Source organism: Montipora foliosa, unplaced genomic scaffold, assembly GCF_036669935.1.
Source record: "Montipora foliosa isolate CH-2021 unplaced genomic scaffold, ASM3666993v2 scaffold_446, whole genome shotgun sequence".
NCBI classification, from domain to species: Eukaryota; Metazoa; Cnidaria; class Anthozoa; order Scleractinia; family Acroporidae; genus Montipora; species Montipora foliosa.
Genome location: NW_027179752.1, coordinates 420,001 through 441,455, shown reverse-complemented (window position 1 = coordinate 441,455; position 21,455 = coordinate 420,001). Strand labels below are relative to the sequence as shown.

The following is a 21,455-nucleotide window of genomic DNA, read 5'->3' as shown; positions in this document are numbered from 1 at the left end:
ATGTTAAAAGTCAGGTACTTCCCTCCATGAAGAAGAGCAAGGCATACAGCTGTTTCATAGTTATGGATGCACTTGGCCAAGTAGTCAAAGCCTACGACGGATGTCCAGCAGGTATTGATGGACGTTGTAATCATGTGGCAGCAACTTTGTTTGCCCTGGAGCAATATTTTAAATTCCAGGCAAGAGAAGCAGACACAGTATCTTGTACATTAAAACCATGCCAATGGAATATTCCACGCAAGCGCAAGATTGAAAATGTACCAATTTCTCACTGCAAGTTTACGAAACATGTGCATGGGAAGGCTAAAATTGAAAAGGAAGCCCCTCCCAGTGAGCCCACACACTCACAAGCAGCATCAGCTGAGCACAAGTTCTCAAACAACACAAAGCTTTGTAACTATCTTCATATGGTAAAGGAAACCGAATTGAAGACTGGGAAAAAAATAGGTTTAAGTCTCCTGTTGCCACAGAAAACTGAAAAAGAAACAGTAACTGCTTTATTGGTTAGGGTTAGGGTTAGGGTTAGGGTGACTACATCACCATGGATCGAAGTCAAGTTCAGTGTGACATGTCACTTTTCAGTTTTCAGATTTCTCCCATCAAGGTACATCCCCCAAGCCTGGATGACATTCGCACAAAAGCAAACCAAATAAAACAGAGGCTCTTTTTAAGTCAGAATGAGATTACAGAACTTGAAAGGAAAACTAAGGGACAATCTGAAACTGATGAGTGGAATTTGCCATGGAAGTAGCGAATTACTGCTTCCAAGTGTCATCGTGTTGCTACTTTAAAGGAAAGCACATCTCCCAGTAAAGCAGTACAGGAAATTCTCCAATACAAACAGCAATGTCAAACCTCTAAAATGAAAGAGGGTTTGAGAAGAGAAAAACAAATTATCAATGAGTACATAAGTCTACAGAAACAAAAGGGAAAAGATATACAAGTTGTTCCTTCTGGTTTGAATGTAAGTGCAACCCATGGATTTCTTGCTGCTAGCCCTGATGGAATTGTTACTGACCCCTCTGAAATTCCCAGTGAAGGTTTAGTGGAGGTGAAACTGATTTTTTTAGACTGTAATGAAACATTGCTTGATTGTGCTAAGAGAAAGCGCATAGTTGTTTTGAACGAGGAAAGCCCATTAGGAATAGCTATTAATAAACAACACAAATATTACTATCAAGTTAACAACAAATGTTTACTAGTAATAAAGAATGGACAGTTTTTCTCATCAAGGGTGCTGTTGAACAGCCAGACAAAACTTTCAAACTTGGTAATGACATATTGGCAGTCAAAGTCACATTTAATGCTGAATTTTGGTCACAAGTGTTGAATCAGCTGGATTCTTTTTTTACAAAGTATGTCACAACAGAACTGGCATACCCAAAGATTAAGTATGGGCTACAGAGATTAAAGTTGCCATAATAAATTTACTTGCAAATTATTTATTTCATTGGCACAAGGATAAAGAGTTGCTTTCATTGTATTTTGCAAGGTTAACATTGGTGTGCCTTGAGTACCAACAGATAAAAACAATGTTCAACTGAACTTTCCTGATTACACTTTCTTGTTTGTTTGCCACTTGCAGGGCAGCCTAGCAATTATTGTTATTTTGTCTATTTCTATTTTTTGGTTATTCTAAAGAAACTGTTGAGCTGTGTTGGTGGGTTAATATAAAACACAGAATTATCTATAACCAACATAGTTAATGGGGTAAGTTAACCATCACCGATGCTTTCTTGTGGTGGTTAGCTTGCCTGTTCAAATATGTTGGTCATAGCCAATTTTGTGCTGTTCATGTCATCAGTGTATTTATTGAACATAATGAACAGTTTTTCTATGTATAATCTTCTAATCTATCAAAGGAGGCTGAAAGTTAGTGAGGCCTCCAACCACAAAAAATATCTCACTCGCAACAGGTGCTAAAAGGATAGGTAGGCACCTGTCAAAAATGTGCCAATTCTTGATTCGTTCAATTCCCCTTTCCACATGAATTCTGAGGCTGGCGATCTTCTTATTGTGTTGTGTCTCCTGTATTGTAAACTGGCTGCTCCCTTTCAAAAATGCTAGAATGTTTAAAGTAACTCCATATTTGGCCAGGTCATCTTGTATATCGAACCCTTTATCGGCCATTACGTCATCTCCAGGGGAAAGCAATTTGTACAGTCCACTGGCCACTGTGAGCTCTTTGTCGGAAATGCTACCAGTATACAACTCACTCATGAATGACACCACTCCCAAAGGACTAATTCCTACCAGTCCTTTCATGGTTGTTGTTCCTTTGTATGATGAGTAACAGGCCGAATTGAGGTCAAGGGCTGAAGGGGACTGCATACGAAACTTCACAGCATCAATGATAACAACTGTTTTGGGATAGAGCTCTTTAAAAATTTTGGCAATTTTCTCCTCCAACACGCTTCTTCTTGGGAAAGACACAAACCCTTCAAACTCTTTGCGTAGAAAATGCATCCAGGCATGGAAAATAGTAGACACCGTGGACTCTGAAATTCCGAATCTGTGACCAAGATCTTTCTCAAACAGTCCAAGACGGAGTCTCATCATCACTAGGGTGAACTCTTCAAATATGGAAAGAGATTTTGGTCTTCCAATGATACTCTCCTCCCTGTCTTTCTTTTTATACTGACCATAAATAATTCCAGAAGCTGAATCCTTTATCATGTTATAGCACAACCTAAAGGTATCCCAATTTGGGAATCCCGTATAAAAAGCAATATTGCTATCTTCCTTGTACTTAGTTATATCAAATACAGGGTGATTTAATTTGTAATTGTCCTGTCGTAGAGACTTATTTTCAATTTTAACAGACTCAAGCTCGTCCTCCATCTGCTTAAGTTTCAACTTCAGTTCCTCTAAATTATATCTCAATTCTTTGTTTTCTGCTTTGAGTTGTTCATGATCAGATTCTTGGTGCGATAGGAGGTCCACATTCTCTTCATTCGAACTACAAGCATTGATAGAATGATTGACAGAATACTCTGGATGGGAAACAATGTTATCAGTAGTATCATATCTCAATTCTTTGCTTTCTGCCTTGAGTTGTTCATGATCAGATTATTGGTGTGATAGGAGGTCCACATTCTCTTCAATCGAACTACAAGCATTGATACAATGATTGACAGAATATTCTGGATGGGGAACAATATTATCAGTATCATCTCTGGTCGAGAGAATTTCTTCCAATTCAGGTCTTCCTTCAATCTTTGCCCTCTTAACTAAATCTTCCTGGCTTATCCTGGATAAAGTTCTCCGTTTGCTGTGTCCCTTGGTCCAAGGAAAGATACTTGGTAGGTGATTGCGGCTCAGCTTCTCAACCCCTTCGAAATGCGCGGAACAAATCCGAGTGTTACCCGACTTTAACTTTAGATTCTTATTTCTCATCAACACTACATATTTCTTCTGCAATTTGCTGTCCTTCGGGATGCAGTAGAAAGACAGATTAGGTGAATTTCTAAAGTTGTTGGTGCAAAGAGGCAGGCAAAAATTCCCGGGCTTCATGTTGAAAAATCCAACATGGCGATATTTGTCTACCCAAACGATCCCAGTATGCGCTGCGTGTGGCAATTCATCCCCAGCTTCCTCACGTTTCTGAAATTGGCTATGAATGGCCATCGTCGCAAGCCTAACTCAACCTGATGGAAGAGAGAGGGTCGTAAGAATAAACAAACAAAGAATGCCCATCGTCACAAGCCTAACTCAACCTGATGGAAGAGAGAAGGTCGTAAGAATGAACAAGCAATGAATGGCCATCGTCACAAGCCTAACTCAACCTGATGGAGGAGAGAAGGTCGTAAGAATGAACAAACGATGAATGGCCATCGTCACAAGCCTAACTCAACCTGATGGAAGAGAGAGGGTCGTAAGAGTGAACAAACAATGAATGGCCATCGTCACAAGCCTAACTCAACCTAATGGAAGAGAGAGGGTCGTAGGAATGAACAAAAAAAGAATGTCCATCGTCACAAGCCTAACTCAACCTGATGGAGGAGAGAGGGTCGTAAGAATGAACAAACAAAGTATGTCCATCGTCACAAGCCTAACTTAACCAGATAGAAGAGAGAGGGTCGTAAGAGTGAACAAACAATGAATGGCCATCGTCGCAAGCCTAACTCAACCTGATGGAAGAGAGAGGGTCGTAAGAATGAACAAACAATGAATGACCATCGTTGCAAGCCTAACTCAACCTGATGGAGGAGAGAGGGTTGCAAGAATGAACAAACAAAGCATGTCCATCGTCACAAGCCTAACTTAACCTGATGGAAGAGAGAGGGTCGTAAGAATGAACAAACAATGAATGGCCATCGTCGCAAGCCTAACTCAACCTGATGGAACAGAGAGGGTCGTAAGAATAAACAAACAAAGCATGTCCATCGTCACAAGCCTAACTTAACCAGATGGAAGAGAGAGGGTAGTAAGAGTGAACCAACAATGAATGGCCATCGTCGCAAGCCTAACTCAACCTGATGGAAGAGAGAGGGTCGTAAGAATGAACAAACAATGAATGACCACCGTTGCAAGCCTAACTCAACCTGATGGAGGAGAGAGGGTCACAAGAATGAACAAACAAAGCATGTCCATCGTCACAAGCCTAACTTAACCTGATGGAAGAGAGAGGGTCGTAAGAATGAACAAACAATGAATGGCCATCGTCGCAAGCCTAACTCAACCTGATGGAACAGAGAGGGTCGTAAGAATAAACAAACAAAGAATGCCCATCGTCACAAGCCTAAATCAACCTGATGGAAAAGAGAGGGTCGAAAGAATGAACAAACAATGAAAAACCATCGTTGCAAGCCTAACTCAACCTGATAGAGGAGAGAGGGTCGTAAGAATAAACAAAAAAAGCATGTCCATCGTCAAAGCCTAACTTAACCTGATGGAAGAGAGAGGGTCGTAAGAATGAACAAACATTGAATGGCCATCGTCGCAAGCATAACTCAAGCTGATGGAACAGACAGGGTTGTAAGAAGGAACAAACAAAGCATGTCCATCGTCACAAGCCTAACTCAACCTGATGGAAGAGAGACGTTCGTAAGAATGAACAAACAATGAATGGCCATTGTCGCAAGCCTAACTCAACCTGATGGAAGAGAGAGGGTCGTAAGAATGAACAAGCAATGAATGGCCATCGTCACAAGCCTAACTCAACCTGATGGAGGAGAGAGGGTCGTAAGAATAAACAAACGATGAATGGCCATCTTCACAAGCCTAACTCAACCTGATAAAGGAGAGAGAGTCGTAAGAATGAACAAAGAAAGCATGTCCATCGTCACAAGCCTAACTTAACCCGATGGAAGAGAGAGGGTCGTAAGAATGAACAAACAATGAATGACCATCGTTGCAAGCCTAACTCAACCTGATGGAGGAGAGAGGGTCGTAAGAATGAACAAAGAAACAATGTCCATTGTCACAAGCCTAACTCAACCTGATGGAAGAGAGAGGGTCGTAAGAATGAACAAATAATGAATGACCATCATTGCAAGGCTAACTCAACCTGATGGAGGAGAGAGGGTCGTAAGAATGAAGAAACAAAGCAAGTCCATCGTCACAAGCCTAACTTAACCTGATGGAAGAGAGAGGGTCGTAAGAATGAACAAACAAAGAAGGCCCATCGTCACAAGCCTAACTCAACCTGATGGAAGAGAGAGGGTCGTAAGAATGAAGAAACAAAGCATGTCCATCGTCACAAGCCTAACTCAACCTGATGGAAGAGAGAGGGTCGTAAGAATGAACAAACAATGAATGGCCATCGTCGCAAGCCTAACTCAACCTGATGGAAGAGAGAGGGTCGTAAGCATGAACAAACAATGAATGGCCATCGTTGCAAGCCTAACTCAACCTGATGGAACAGAGAGGGTCGTAAAAATGAACAAACAAAGAATGCCCATCGTCACAAGCCTAACTCAACCTGATGGAAGAGAGAGGGTCGTAAGAATGGACAAACAAAGAATGGCCATTGTTACAAGCCTAAGTCAACCTGATGGAAGAGAGAGGGTCGTAAGAATGAACAAACAAAGAATGCCCATCGTCACAAGCCTAACTCAACCTTCTGGAAGAGAGAGGGTCGTAAAAATAAACAGACAAAGAATGTCCATCTTCACAAGCCTAACTCAACCTGATGGAAGAAAGAGGATCGAAAGAATGAACAAACAATGAATGACTATCGTTGCAAGCCTAACTTAACCTGATGGAGGAGAGAGGGTCGTAAGAATGAACAAACAAAGCATGTCCATTGTCACAAGCCTAACTTAACCTGATGGAAGAAAGAGGGTCGTAAGAATGAACAAAGAAAGAATGCCCATCGTCACAAGCCTAACTCAACCTTATGGAAGAGAGAGGGTCGTATGATTAAACAAACAAAGAATGTCCATCTTCACAAGGCTAACTCAACCTGATGGAAGAAAGAGGATCGAAAGAATGAACAAACAATGAATGACTATCGTTGCAAGCCTAACTTAACCTGATGGAGGAGAGAGGGTCGTAAGAATGAACAAACAAAGCATGTCCATTGTCACAAGCCTAACTTAACCTGATGGAAGAGAGAGGGTCGTAAGAATGAACAAACAGTGAATGGCCATCGTCGCAAGCCCAACTAAACCTGATGGAACAGAGAGGGTCGTAAGAATAAACAAAGAAAGAATGCCCATCGTCACAAGCCTAACTCAACTTGATGGAAGAGAGAGGGGTCGTAAGAATGAACAAACAAAGCATGTCCATCGTCACAAGCCTAACTCAACCTAATGGAAGAGAAAGGGGCGTAAGAATGAACAAACAATGAATCGCCATCGTCGCAAGCCTAACTCAACTTGATGGAAGAGGGAGGGTCTTAAGAATTAAGAAACAAAGAATGCCCATCGTCACAAGCCTAACTCAACCTGATGGAAGAGAGAGGGTCGTAAGAATGAACAAGCAATGAATGGCCATCGTCACAAGCCTAACTCAACCTGATGGAGGACAGAGGGTCAAAAGAATGAACAAACGATGAATGGCCATCGTCACAAGCCTAACTCAACTTGATGGAAGAGAGAGGATCGTAAGAATGAACAAACAATGAATGGCCATCGTCAAAATCCTAACTCAACCTGATGGAAGAGAGAGGGTCGTAAGAATGAACAAACAATGAATGGGCATCGTCACAAGCCTTACTCAACCTGATGGAAGAGAGAGGGTCGTTAGAATGAACAAACAAAGAATGTCCATCGTCACAAGCCTAACTTAACCTGATGGAAGAGAGAGGGTCGTAAGAATGAACAAACAATGAATGGGCATCGTCACAAGCCTTACTCAACCTGATGGAAGAGAGAGGGTCGTTAGAATGAACAAACAAAGAATGTCCATCGTCACAAGCCTAACTTAACCTGATGGAAGAGAGAGGGTCGTAAGAATAAACAAACAATGAATGACCATCATTGCAAGCCTAACTCAACCTGATGTAGGAGAGAGGGTCGTAAGAATGAACAAACAAAGCATGTCCATCGTCACAAGCCTAACTTAACCCGATGGAAGAGAGAGGGTCGTTAGAATGAAGAAACAATAAATGGCCATCGTTGCAAGCTTAACTCAACCTGATGGAACAGAGAGGGTCGTAAGAATGAACAAACAAAGAATGCCCATCGTCACAAGCCTAACTCAACCTGATGGAAGAGAGAGGGTCGTAAGAATGAACAAACAATGAATGACCATCATTGCAAGCCTAACGCAACCTGATGTAGGAGAGAGGGTCGTAAGAATGAACAAACAAAGCATGTCCATCGTCACAAGCCTAACTTAACCTGATGGAGGAGAGAGGGTCCTAAGAATGAACAAACAAAGCATGTCCATTGTAACAAGCCTAACTTAACCTGATGGAAGAGAGAGGCTTGTAAGAATGAACAAACAGTGAATGGCCATCGTCGCAAGCCCAACTCAACCTGATGGAACAGAGAGGGTCGTAAGAATGAACAAAGAAAGAATGCCCATCGTCACAAGCCTAACTCAACTTGATGGAAGAGAGAGGGGTCGTAAGAATGAACAAACAAAGCATGTCCATCGTCACAAGCCTAACTCAACCTAATGGAAGAGAAAGGGGCGTAAGAATGAACAAACAATGAATCGCCATCGTCGCAAGCCTAACTCAACTTGATGGAAGAGGGAGGGTCTTAAGAATGAAGAAACAAAGAATGCCCATCGTCACAAGCCTAACTCAACCTGATGGAAGAGAGAGGGTCTTAAGAATGAACAAGCAATGAATGGCCATCGTCACAAGCCTAACTCAACCTGATGGAGGACAGAGGGTCAAAAGAATGAACAAACGATGAATGGCCATCGTCACAAGCCTAACTCAACTTGATGGAAGAGAGAGGATCGTAAGAATGAACAAACAATGAATGGCCATCGTCAAAATCCTAACTCAACCTGATGGAAGAGAGAGGGTCGTAAGAATGAACAAACAATGAATGGGCATCGTCACAAGCCTTACTCAACCTGATGGAAGAGAGAGGGTCGTTAGAATGAACAAACAAAGAATGTCCATCGTCACAAGCCTAACTTAACCTGATGGAAGAGAGAGGGTCGTAAGAATGAACAAACAATGAATGGGCATCGTCACAAGCCTTACTCAACCTGATGGAAGAGAGAGGGTCGTTAGAATGAACAAACAAAGAATGTCCATCGTCACAAGCCTAACTTAACCTGATGGAAGAGAGAGGGTCGTAAGAATGAACAAACAATGAATGACCATCATTGCAAGCCTAACTCAACCTGATGTAGGAGAGAGGGTCGTAAGAATGAACAAACAAAGCATGTCCATCGTCACAAGCCTAACTTAACCTGATGGAAGAGAGAGGGTCGTAAGAATGAAGAAACAATAAATGGCCATCGTTGCAAGCTTAACTCAACCTGATGGAACAGAGAGGGTCGTAAGAATGAACAAACAAAGAATGCCCATCGTCACAAGCCTAACTCAACCTGATGGAAGAGAGAGGGTCGTAAGAATGAACAAACAATGAATGACCATCATTGCAAGCCTAACTCAACCTGATGTAGGAGAGAGGGTCGTAAGAATGAACAAACAAAGCATGTCCATCGTCACAAGCCTAACTTAACCTGATGGAGGAGAGAGGGTCCTAAGAATGAACAAACAAAGCATGTCCATTGTAACAAGCCTAACTTAACCTGATGGAAGAGAGAGGCTTGTAAGAATGAACAAACAGTGAATGGCCATCGTCGCAAGCCCAACTCAACCTGATGGAACAGAGAGGGTCGTAAGAATGAACAAAGAAAGAATGCCCATCGTCACAAGCCTAACTCAACTTGATGGAAGAGAGAGGGGTCGTAAGAATGAACAAACAAAGCATGTCCATCGTCACAAGCCTAACTCAACCTAATGGAAGAGAAAGGGGCGTAAGAATGAACAAACAATGAATCGCCATCGTCGCAAGCCTAACTCAACTTGATGGAAGAGGGAGGGTCTTAAGAATGAAGAAACAAAGAATGCCCATCGTCACAAGCCTAACTCAACCTGATGGAAGAGAGAGGGTCGTAAGAATGAACAAGCAATGAATGGCCATCGTCACAAGCCTAACTCAACCTGATGGAGGACAGAGGGTCGTAAGAATGAACAAACGATGAATGGCCATCGTCACAAGCCTAACTCAACTTGATGGAAGAGAGAGGATCGTAAGAATGAACAAACAATGAATGGGCATCGTCACAAGCCTTACTCAACCTGATGGAAGAGAGAGGGTCGTTAGAATGAACAAACAAAGAATGTCCATCGTCACAAGCATAACTCAACCTGATGGAAGAGAGAGGGTCGTAAGAATGAACAAACAATGAATGACCATCATTGCAAGCCTAACTCAACCTGATGTAGGAGAGAGGGTCGTAAGAATGAACAAACAAAGCATGTCCATCGTCACAAGCCTAACTTAACCTGATGGAAGAGAGAGGGTCGTAAGAATGAACAAACAATAAATGGCCATCGTTGCAAGCTTAACTCAACCTGATGGAACAGAGAGGGTCGTAAGAATGAACAAACAAAGAATGCCCATCGTCACAAGCCTAACTCAACTTGATGGAAGAGAGAGGGGTCGTAAGAATGAACAAACAAAGCATGTCCATCGTCACAAGCCTAACTCAACTTGATGGAAGAGAGAGGATCGTAAGAATGAACAAACAATAAATGGCCATCGTTGCAAGCTTAACTCAACCTGATGGAACAGAGAGGGTCGTAAGAATGAACAAACAAAGAATGCCCATCGTCACAAGCCTAACTCAACCTGATGGAAGAGAGAGGGTCGTAAGAATGGATAAACAAAGAATGGCCATCGCCACAAGCCTAAGTCAACCTGATGGAAGAGAGAGAGTGTAATAATAAACAAACAATGAATGGCCATCGTCACAAACCTTACTCAACCTGATGGAAAAGAGAGGGTCGTGAGAATGAACAAACTATGAATGGCCATCGTCACAAGCCTAACTCAACCTCATGGAAGAGAGAGGGTCGTAACAAAGAACAAACAAAGAATGTCCATCGTCACAAGCCTAACTCAACCTGATGGAAGAGAGAGGGTCGTAAGAATGAACAAACAATGAATGACCATCGTTGCAAGCCTAACTCAACCTGATGGAGGAGAGAGGGTCGTAAGAATAAACAAACAAAGCATGTCCATCGTCACAAGCCAAACTTAACCTGATGGAAGAGAGAGGGTCGTAAGAATGAACAAACAATGAATGGGCATCGTCACAAGCCTTACTCAACCTGATGGAAGAGAGAGGGTCGTTAGAATGAACAAACAAAGAATGTCCATCGTCACAAGCCTAACTTAACCTGATGGAAGAGAGAGGGTCGTAAGAATGAACAAACAATGAATGACCATCATTGCAAGCCTAACTCAACCTGATGTAGGAGAGAGGGTCGTAAGAATGAACAAACAAAGCATGTCCATCGTCACAAGCCTAACTTAACCTGATGGAAGAGAGAGGGTCGTAAGAATGAAGAAACAATAAATGGCCATCGTTGCAAGCTTAACTCAACCTGATGGAACAGAGAGGGTCGTAAGAATGAACAAACAAAGAATGCCCATCGTCACAAGCCTAACTCAACCTGATGGAAGAGAGAGGGTCGTAAGAATGAACAAACAATGAATGACCATCATTGCAAGCCTAACTCAACCTGATGTAGGAGAGAGGGTCGTAAGAATGAACAAACAAAGCATGTCCATCGTCACAAGCCTAACTTAACCTGATGGAGGAGAGAGGGTCCTAAGAATGAACAAACAAAGCATGTCCATTGTAACAAGCCTAACTTAACCTGATGGAAGAGAGAGGCTTGTAAGAATGAACAAACAGTGAATGGCCATCGTCGCAAGCCCAACTCAACCTGATGGAACAGAGAGGGTCGTAAGAATGAACAAAGAAAGAATGCCCATCGTCACAAGCCTAACTCAACTTGATGGAAGAGAGAGGGGTCGTAAGAATGAACAAACAAAGCATGTCCATCGTCACAAGCCTAACTCAACCTAATGGAAGAGAAAGGGGCGTAAGAATGAACAAACAATGAATCGCCATCGTCGCAAGCCTAACTCAACTTGATGGAAGAGGGAGGGTCTTAAGAATGAAGAAACAAAGAATGCCCATCGTCACAAGCCTAACTCAACCTGATGGAAGAGAGAGGGTCGTAAGAATGAACAAGCAATGAATGGCCATCGTCACAAGCCTAACTCAACCTGATGGAGGACAGAGGGTCGTAAGAATGAACAAACGATGAATGGCCATCGTCACAAGCCTAACTCAACTTGATGGAAGAGAGAGGATCGTAAGAATGAACAAACAATGAATGGGCATCGTCACAAGCCTTACTCAACCTGATGGAAGAGAGAGGGTCGTTAGAATGAACAAACAAAGAATGTCCATCGTCACAAGCATAACTCAACCTGATGGAAGAGAGAGGGTCGTAAGAATGAACAAACAATGAATGACCATCATTGCAAGCCTAACTCAACCTGATGTAGGAGAGAGGGTCGTAAGAATGAACAAACAAAGCATGTCCATCGTCACAAGCCTAACTTAACCTGATGGAAGAGAGAGGGTCGTAAGAATGAAGAAACAATAAATGGCCATCGTTGCAAGCTTAACTCAACCTGATGGAACAGAGAGGGTCGTAAGAATGAACAAACAAAGAATGCCCATCGTCACAAGCCTAACTCAACCTGATGGAAGAGAGAGGGTCGTAAGAATGGATAAACAAAGAATGGCCATCGCCACAAGCCTAAGTCAACCTGATGGAAGAGAGAGAGTGTAATAATAAACAAACAATGAATGGCCATCGTCACAAACCTTACTCAACCTGATGGAAAAGAGAGGGTCGTGAGAATGAACAAACTATGAATGGCCATCGTCACAAGCCTAACTCAACCTCATGGAAGAGAGAGGGTCGTAACAAAGAACAAACAAAGAATGTCCATCGTCACAAGCCTAACTCAACCTGATGGAAGAGAGAGGGTCGTAAGAATGAACAAACAATGAATGACCATCGTTGCAAGCCTAACTCAACCTGATGGAGGAGAGAGGGTCGTAAGAATAAACAAACAAAGCATGTCCATCGTCACAAGCCAAACTTAACCTGATGGAAGAGAGAGGGTCGTAAGAATGAACAAACAATGAATGGCCATCGTCGCAAGCCTAACTCAACCTGATGGAACAGAGAGGTTCGTAAGAATGAACAAACTAAGAATGCCCATCGTCACAAGCCTAACTCAACCTGATAAAGGAGAGAGGGTCGTAAGAATGAACAAAGAAAGCATGTCCATCGTCACAAGCCTAACTTAACCTGATGGAAGAGAGAGGGTCGTAAGAATGAACAAACAATGAATGACCATCGTTGCAAGCCTAACTCAACCTGATGGAGGAGAGAGGGTCGTAAGAATGAACAAACAAAGCATGTCCATCGTCACAAGCCAAACTTAACCTGATGGAAGAGAGAGGGTCGTAAGAATGAACAAACAATGAATGGCCATCGTCGCAAGCCTAACTCAACCTGATGGAACAGAGAGGTTCGTAAGAATGAACAAACTTAGAATGCCCATCGTCACAAGCCTAACTCAACCTGATGGAAGAGAGAGGGTCGTAAGAATAAACAAACAATGAATGGCCATCGTCACAAGCCTAACTCAACTTGATGGAAGAGAGAGGGTCGCAAGAATGAACAAACAATGAATAGCCATTGTCACAAGCCTAACTCAACCTGATGGAAGAGAGAGGGTCGTAGGAATGAACAAAAAAAGAATGTCCATCGTCACAAGCCTAACTCAACCTGATGGAGGAGAGAAGGTCGTAAGAATGAAAGAACAAAGCATGTCCATCGTCAGAAGCCTAACTTAACCAGATGGAAGAGAGAGGGTCGTAAGAGTGAACAAACAATGAATGGCCATCGTCGCAAGCTTAACTCAACCTGATGGAAGAGAGAGGGTCGTAAGAATGAACAAACAATGAATGGCCATCGTTGCAAGCCTAACTCAACCTGATGGAGGAGAGAGGGTCGTAAGAATGAACAAACAAAGCATGTCCATCGTCACAAGCCTAACTCAACCTGATGGAAGAGAGAGGGTCGTAAGAATGAACAAACAAAGCATGTCCATCGTCACAAGCCAAACTTAACCTGATGGAAGAGAGAGGTTCGTAAGAATGAACAAACTAAGAATGCCCATCGTCACAAGCCTAACTCAACCTGATGGAAGAGAGAGGGTCGTAAGAGTGAACAAACAATGAATGGCCATCGTCGCAAGCCTAACTCAACCTGATGGAAGAGAGAGGGTCGTAAGAATGAACAAACAATGAATGACCATCGTTGCAAGCCTAACTCAACCTGATGGAGGAGAGAGGGTAGTAAGAATGAACAAACAAAGCATGTCCATCGTCACAAGCCTAACTTAACCTGATGGAAGAGAGAGGGTCGTAAGAATAAACAAACAATGAATGGCCATCGTCGCAAGCCTAACTCAACCTGATGGAACAGAGAGGGTCGTAAGAATAAACAAACAAAGAATGCCCATCGTCACAAGCCTAACTCAACCTGATGGAAGAGAGAGGGTCGTAAGAATGAACAAACAATGAATGACCATCGTTGCAAGCCTAACTCAACCTGATGGAGGAGAGAGGGTCGTAAGAATGAACAAACAAAGCATGTCCATCGTCACAAGCCTAACTCAACCTGACCGAAGAGAGAGGGTCGTAAGAATGAACAAACAATGAATGGCCATCGTCCCAAGCCTAACTGAAGCTGATGGAAGAGAGAGGGTCGTAAGAATGAACAAACAAAGAATGCCCATCGTCACAAGCCTAACTCAACCTGATGGAAGAGAGAGGGTCGTAAGATTGGAGAAACAAAGAATGGCCATCGCCACAAGCCTAAGTCAACCTGATGGAAGAGAGAGGGTCGTAAGAATGAACAAACAATGAATGGCCATCGTCACAAGCCTAACTCAACCTCATGGAAGAGAGAGGGTCGTAAGAAAGAACAAACAAAGAATGTCCATCGTCACAAGCCTAACTCAACCTGATGGAAGAGAGAGGGTCGTAAGAATGAACAAACAATGAATGACCATCGTTGCAAGCCTAACTCAACCTGATGGAGGAGAGATGGTCGTAAGAATGAACAAACAAAGCATGTCCATCGTCACAAGCCAAACTTAACCTGATGGAAGAGAGAGGGTCGTAAGAATGAACAAACAATGAATGGCCATCGTCGCAAGCCTATCTCAACCTGATGGAACAGAGAGGTTCGTAAGAATGAACAAACTAAGAATGCCCATCGTCACAAGCCTAACTCAACCTGATGGAAGAGAGAGGGTCGTAAGAATGAACAAACAATGAATGGCCATGGTCACAAGCCTAACTCAACCTGATGGAAGAGAGAGGGTCGTAAGAATGAACAAAGAATGAATGGCCATCGTCACAAGCCTAACTCAACCTGATGGAAGAGAGAGGGTTGTAAGAATGAACAAACAATGAATGGCCATCGTCACAAGCTTAACTCAACCTGATCGAAGAGAAAGGGTCGTAAAAATGAACAAACAATGAATGACCATCGCCACAAGCCTAACTCAGTTTGGCTTCGTACAGAGACAAAGTATGACTAAAGATAATGTGTGATTGTTGAAAAGGAAAAGTAAACAATCTTTTAAGTAAAAAGAGAATTAGTGCTGTTAATCACAATAACAATAATTGTTTTGTCAATGTATGTGTTGATGACAGAAGTTATTGCTGGCATAATCATACATTGTATATACAATAGTATGTCTTAATTAAGCAACCAACCCAATACAAAACAGCTGATCATCAGAAGCATTCTAACAATTAAAACCAAAGTCTGACCAGAATCAACAAGTCAGAGAATAAAAAAAACAATAGCAAAAGCTTGCATATACGAACATCTATATTTTTTTTGTCTGGCAAAATAGGGGTACTTGGAAATTCAGTCTTAAGGTGGGTTCTTGACAAGGTCCTAATTTCTATGTAGGAGATGTAGGTATTGATTGCCAGAAAAATAAATATTTGCGATCTGAAAGTCAAACTCCTTAGTTAAAGTGGTTATTGCAATTTAACTGTTTCTCACATATAGAAAAAAAAAATTTCTCAGCCAAGCTTGAATGTTTGATTTAATGTTCAGCCTAACAAATTTAAAAAAATTCATATTTTAATCCATTTGTATCCATGCCGCCTTTTACCATCCTTTGCCATCCTCACATGCAAATGGTTCTTATCATTTGACAATGTCTACTTTTTCAAACTAAAGTAATTAACTTTGGGGTTTCCCTATTTTGGGCTGAGAATTTTAGCTCATGGAAACCTTGCTAAAAGCATGGCACAACTCTTATTATCTGTATTATTTTTTAGTGCTATTTAAAGAGATTTCTTCAACATAAAATAGCAAAAACGAACGATAAAATCCGACCTTTCGGATTAGTCATGACTCCCTTATCAAGGAAAATTGTTTGATCATGCAAATTACAGCATTTAAAGCGATATAGCGCGAAAATTGACATAACAAGGTGCGAAGATTATAAAAATACTTTCGCACGAATAGAGTCTGATTGCACATTGAGATTTGGCTTTAAAGTTCTTATGAAAAGCATTTCGTACAATAAACAGTCAAATTTCTTCCTGCATTTCTTAAGCACTTCAAAATGTCTCAGCAGGTCCTGGGCGATTGTCCCGTGCACGTTCTTATAATGCACCTATCATTGTAAGCCCCAGGGGAGGGGTGGTCGGGCAAGGGGTGGGGATTTTGACATTTTCTGAAAAAATGAGTCAAATTCCCCACCCCTGGGACAACATAATTGGCCAAAATTATCAAAAGCCCCCACGCTGGGGCGAGGAAAGGTGGCCAAAATAATACCTTTCAGACCTAGCCGCACACAATAAGAGTACAATGTATGTACCACTCATCTTTCGTTCAGCCACCTCTCACAAATGTGGGAAGTTCATTTGAACGCCTTCCGGATATTTTCCAAGATGGCGGACTTATTTTTAGGGAACCTCGTTCCCAGGGCCTTTTCCTCACTACTTGCGGAGGGAAAGGCCTTGGGAACAAGGTTGATTTCAAGCCCTTTTCATTATCCAAGATGGTGGCCATGTCCAAATTCCCCATCCTGGGGATATGCCGTACGATCAAAATCCTCTCCCTGGGGACAGACCTCACAGTCAAAGCCCCGTGGTTAGCCCGAACCCCCCTCTGCTTTCTCGATTACATCAAGATCTACAAGCTCATTAAGTTTCTGTTCTAACTTGTCCCTCATACGAAACGGCACACGACGCATAGGCTGTGCAACTGGCTTAACATTCATAACATCCAGCTGAAAATCCTTCAATTTTCCCAGCTCCTCGAAACTTGATTTGTACTTGTCAAAGATATCTTCCTCTTTCAAAACATTAACTCTAACCTCCTCTCCAAGGCACAAGACATTCAGTTGTGTAACTGTCTCTCTTCCTAGTAATGCTTGGCCTTTTCCTTCGATAACGATAAACTCTGCTTCTACAGTAACATTTCGTAGAGTTACTGTTGCAACAAAACATCCAGCTGTTTTCAACGGTTCAGCACTTCCGTATGGGTACAGTTTCTTATTGGATTTCATAGACACACAGTTCACTTTATTCTGCTTTAACTCTTCCCACAACTTGCGGTCAATCACATTACAGCTAGCTCCCGAGTCGACAATCACCAACATTCACCTGAACCATAGGCTGTTTCCCATCAGCAATGGTAAACGCGTACTCACCATCTGGACTATCCTCAGAGCCAATCTGATTTACTGATCGTTTGGTATCTCTTGGCCCTCTTGGCTTCTTTCGCCTAGGCCTATTACCATTTGGATCTTTCGCCTTTTTAGTTTTACAGCACTTTGCAAAATGCCCTACCTTGTGGCATTTCCGGCATTCTTTGTCTCTGGCGGGAAATCGGTTGGCATCCTGAGTGTATGCTGTCGCGTCACATCTGTAGCATCTCTTCCCTTCAGTCTTCTCTTGGACGGAATTTAATCCTTCTTTCAATCCTTCCTTGTCGTTTGGGTTCTGAAAAGGTCCTGCTTGCCTGTCGCTACCTTCCATAGATCGTGCAGTATTTTGTAGCTGCTCTAAGGTCAGTTCTCTTTCTTTCTCCAGAAGGTTCCTTCGCAGACGACGAGACATACATTTTTCGATAACCTGATCACGAGTATTTTCATCCTTCGCATCGCCGAATTCGCAGTATTCTGCCCTTTCACGAAGCCTTGTGATAAACTGATCGACGCTTTCAGTAGGTAACTGAGCTATAGTCCGAAATAGGTGTCTCTCGTAGGGGACATTGACTTGGGGCGTGAAGTATTGATCGAGTTGTTCCATCGCTATTGTGTAAACGGTTTCACCTTCGCCAGGTTCTCGAGCTTTCGGAAACGTATAGTAAACATCTTGCATTTGTGGTCCTCCACAGAGGAGAAGAAGAGCTTTCTTTTGTGTTGCGTTTTTCACTCCTTTTCCAACGACGAATAATTCGAATGGTCGCTTCCATTTCTTCCATCGTGCTCCAACAGTTGTAGGATCCCCGTGAATATCAAGGTTAGATATTCCACCTAAATCAGTGGTAATTGCGACAGCCATTCTCAAACTACAATACAGATCATTCAAGCAGTGTTTATCCTCGTCGCCAGTTGTTATATCCCGCTCGGATGGTTCGGATTTAACCAGTAAACACTCGGATTAAACAAACACACATTAACTCAACAGTTTGATGGCGGACAACGTGTTCGTAAGCCCCCTCTTGCACGCATGCGCCAATGGGTAATACACTACACTAACGAAATAATAAAATTTAAAATAAGTGCGAATTTTTCTTGATTCTTACCTTGTGTTTGAGGAAAGCACCTGGTCGATCCTGTGGCTGCCCACACGAATCTAAGGATCTGTAAACAAAAACACTGCTGTCAATTTTTTATAATTCGTTGGCTCAATTCGCTTCAACTGTAAAAGATCATCACGCACGTGACTAATACAGACAATCGAAAAAATGCATTAAAACAACCACAATAAGAAGTCTTATACATCCGAAAACGCTAACAACAATCACATTGTACACCGTCGAAACTCTGGTCGAAACTGAAATCTGTGAATGAAAATACAAGTTACTGCTGTTAAATTCACTTTGTTCATTTCAATTCAGTGTAGAAAAACCTCACGAGGATTTCAGCATACAGATAAAATAACAATTGAAATCAATCTTACATGTAAATGAGGAAAACAGCACAATCCGTGATCGTCGATCTGTGGAAACCTCCGCGCGCTTTCAAATCCCTCGATCCAAAACGACCGAACAAAAGCGACAAAACCGGGACAAAACAGTTTTTTCCGCAAGCACAATCACTCTGAACAGCCGTCGTATGTTTGTCACTGCTCTCTGGGAGAGGGAAGGGGCTCTTTTTTTTTAGTCATCCTCAGTCTTCAGAGATTCTACAGGCAGCTCGAGTTGAAATGCTCGAAAAAGTCAGTAATTCTCAGGCAAAACCTCTATCAATAATAAATTTCCCAGCCAGCTCGTCGAAACACCTATATCTTTGCCAGCCAGTAAGATTCCTCTAGGGAACAGATAAAGTGAGGAACAGATTCGTTGGGTGCCCCTGTTCATGTTCAAGTCTGTGCACCATGTGTATTTGCGGGTGCGATCCAAATTTTAAGATACAGGTACGCCGAATGGAGTTCTGTGGACCATGAGCAAATTTTCTGCAAAGCAACAGCGACATGTTTCTTCAGCTGCTTGCGGAAACTTGGCTATAGACTCTCAGATAACGAAGAAAAATGATTCATGAAAACCATTCTTCCTCGATTCTTCCGAAAATTGCAGTTTTATTTGTATCAAACTACTCTCACATTTGAAAAGTGTTTTTTTTACTAATTTTTATTGATATCTCTATGATCGATTTCTAGGATTTTTACTAATGTAAATAGTGCACTCTGTAACACTACTGTGTTCCTTTTGGCCGAGTAGGACTGCGCACGCAAATATAGCGCTTTCCATACTCGATTTTTCCTGGCAAGCGGTATTTCCTTTTCTGAATATGTAGTACATCGGTCAGCGGCTATGGACTATGGACGTATCACCATGCGTAAGGCGTGATCGTGATCGTCCATATGCTTATTTCTACATGCTTTAGGACAGTCACTGCTATAAATTATGCTTTGTTGGATTTGTCACATGCTTTAGGATTTTAATAGGATTTCGAGAAGAATAGAAAGGTAAGTTTATACGATTATGCAATGGCAAACGCTATGTTGTTCGTTAATGGAAGTATTCATCAAGGTGACCGTCGTTTTAGCGACGTATCTAGAGGAAGACGATGTGCTTTTTTGAGTCTTTCACCTCTGTTATGTGCTAACTCGTGTGATGTTCCGCAATGGACGGCCAAAAGTTGATCAGCTATTGACAGAAGGAGATGCTATGTACCTGAAAGCTTTTCAAGAGCATCTGACTCTGAACTGATTGATGGATCGGAAAATCTCTAGACATCTCAACAAAGCAGAGCAACAATTTAAGCGGACAATGAAGGTTGCGTTTTAGTTGTGTTACAAAAACCGTTTGTTACGTTGTAATTTATATTAAAATAACATCGTTATGTCTTCTGTCTGTAATTACATTTTCTTGTTCTGACTTTCTAGTAATAATTTATAAAAATAATAGGATATCTCTGATACTTGCAGAAACCATTATCTCTTACTTCTCGCAGCATTTCACTTTTGATAAAAAAGGCTAGTTATTATTATAACTTTGTAACGTTATTGTCCCCAATTAGTAGAAGAACCATCGTCGGCTATTAATCTTTGACACTGAAATAAAGTTATTGATTGATTGATTGAAAGTTCCGGAAAATTACTCTGGCGTCCAAGGGAAGACGGATGATGTAAGCTGCCGCTGCGAATTGTCTTTGTGAACGTAACAATAGCGGCCACTTAGTACAAGCTAGATGATTTCAATAAGGGATCAAAATTGCAGCAGAACGTGCATGCTTGTTCCAACTGTAATGCATTGAATTAGGTTGTGCATGAAGTTGCATCAAGCATCGCGAAAATAAACGATTCGCTGGGAAGAAAATAACCGGAACACAGCTTGCGTAGCTGGTGCATGGGATATTAAACCCAAACCTCACGTCTTACACATCACGCGAATAAGGCGCGAAAATGTCAAAATGAGCGATTTACACGGTAACTTAACGTCTTATATAAACCGTTGCTTACTTTTTCTTCGTGTACACGGTCGAAAAGTGAAATCAGTCACCGCAACCTGGAACAAGATGTGTCCTTTCCTGTATTTATAAAATACACACAATATGAAATATGAAAACAGCACGGCGTAAATGTTGAAAATAAGTTCGCTATAGTTATTATTCTTGATGCACCATATTTTCGAAGATCCTGGTGAAAGGGCAGCACATTGGAACACGTAAACGAGACTGTCGTGCGCCACAGGCATTCCCTTAGCGGTGTGCAAGAAAAGTTACTTGTGTTTGTGCAGATGTGTTACCCACGATTATTAGCACAAACAGGATACGTAAAAGGAAGATATATAGGTGAGAGCATCAGAATTATAACAGACATGATGTCAATTAATAAAGAGAAAAACATTCCAGGCTTAGCAGTCTTTCTTGATTTTGAAAAAGCTTTCGACTCTATAATAATTATAATAATACCAAGGCTTTATTCATTCAATACAATGAAAGGGAGAGATACCAGAGGTTATCCCTCTACGAGGGTATCCGCCCGGATGTTACTGATCTTGAGTCGATTTTGACGAGGGAGGAAAACCGGAGTACCCGGAGAAAAACCCTCGGAGTCCGGTTGAGATCGACTGAAACTCAGCCCACATAGGACCTCGAGGCCAGAGTTGAACCTGGGTCACAGAGGTGGGAGGTTCGGTTGATAACCACTAAGCCATCCTG

At 42.0% G+C, this 21,455-nt stretch overlaps 2 protein-coding genes across 4 annotated transcripts in view; both read right to left on the bottom strand.

Annotated features, from left to right (window-relative positions):
- Nucleotides 1-21,455, bottom strand: part of LOC137989204 (fibronectin type III domain-containing protein-like) — an 88,545-nt gene that overhangs the window by 40,350 nt on the left and 26,740 nt on the right. The window lies entirely within an intron of this gene.
- On the bottom strand, nt 1,849-2,640 carry LOC137989197 (uncharacterized). The gene has a single exon (XM_068835047.1). The coding sequence runs from the start codon at nt 2,557-2,559 to the stop codon at nt 1,849-1,851; it is 711 nt and encodes a 236-aa protein (XP_068691148.1). The 5' UTR covers nt 2,560-2,640.

Bases quoted from the DNA above. Each gene is read 5' to 3' on its own strand.
- LOC137989197 (XM_068835047.1), bottom strand. From the start codon at position 2,559: ATGATGAGACTCCGTCTTGGACTGTTTGAGAAAGATCTTGGTCACAGA.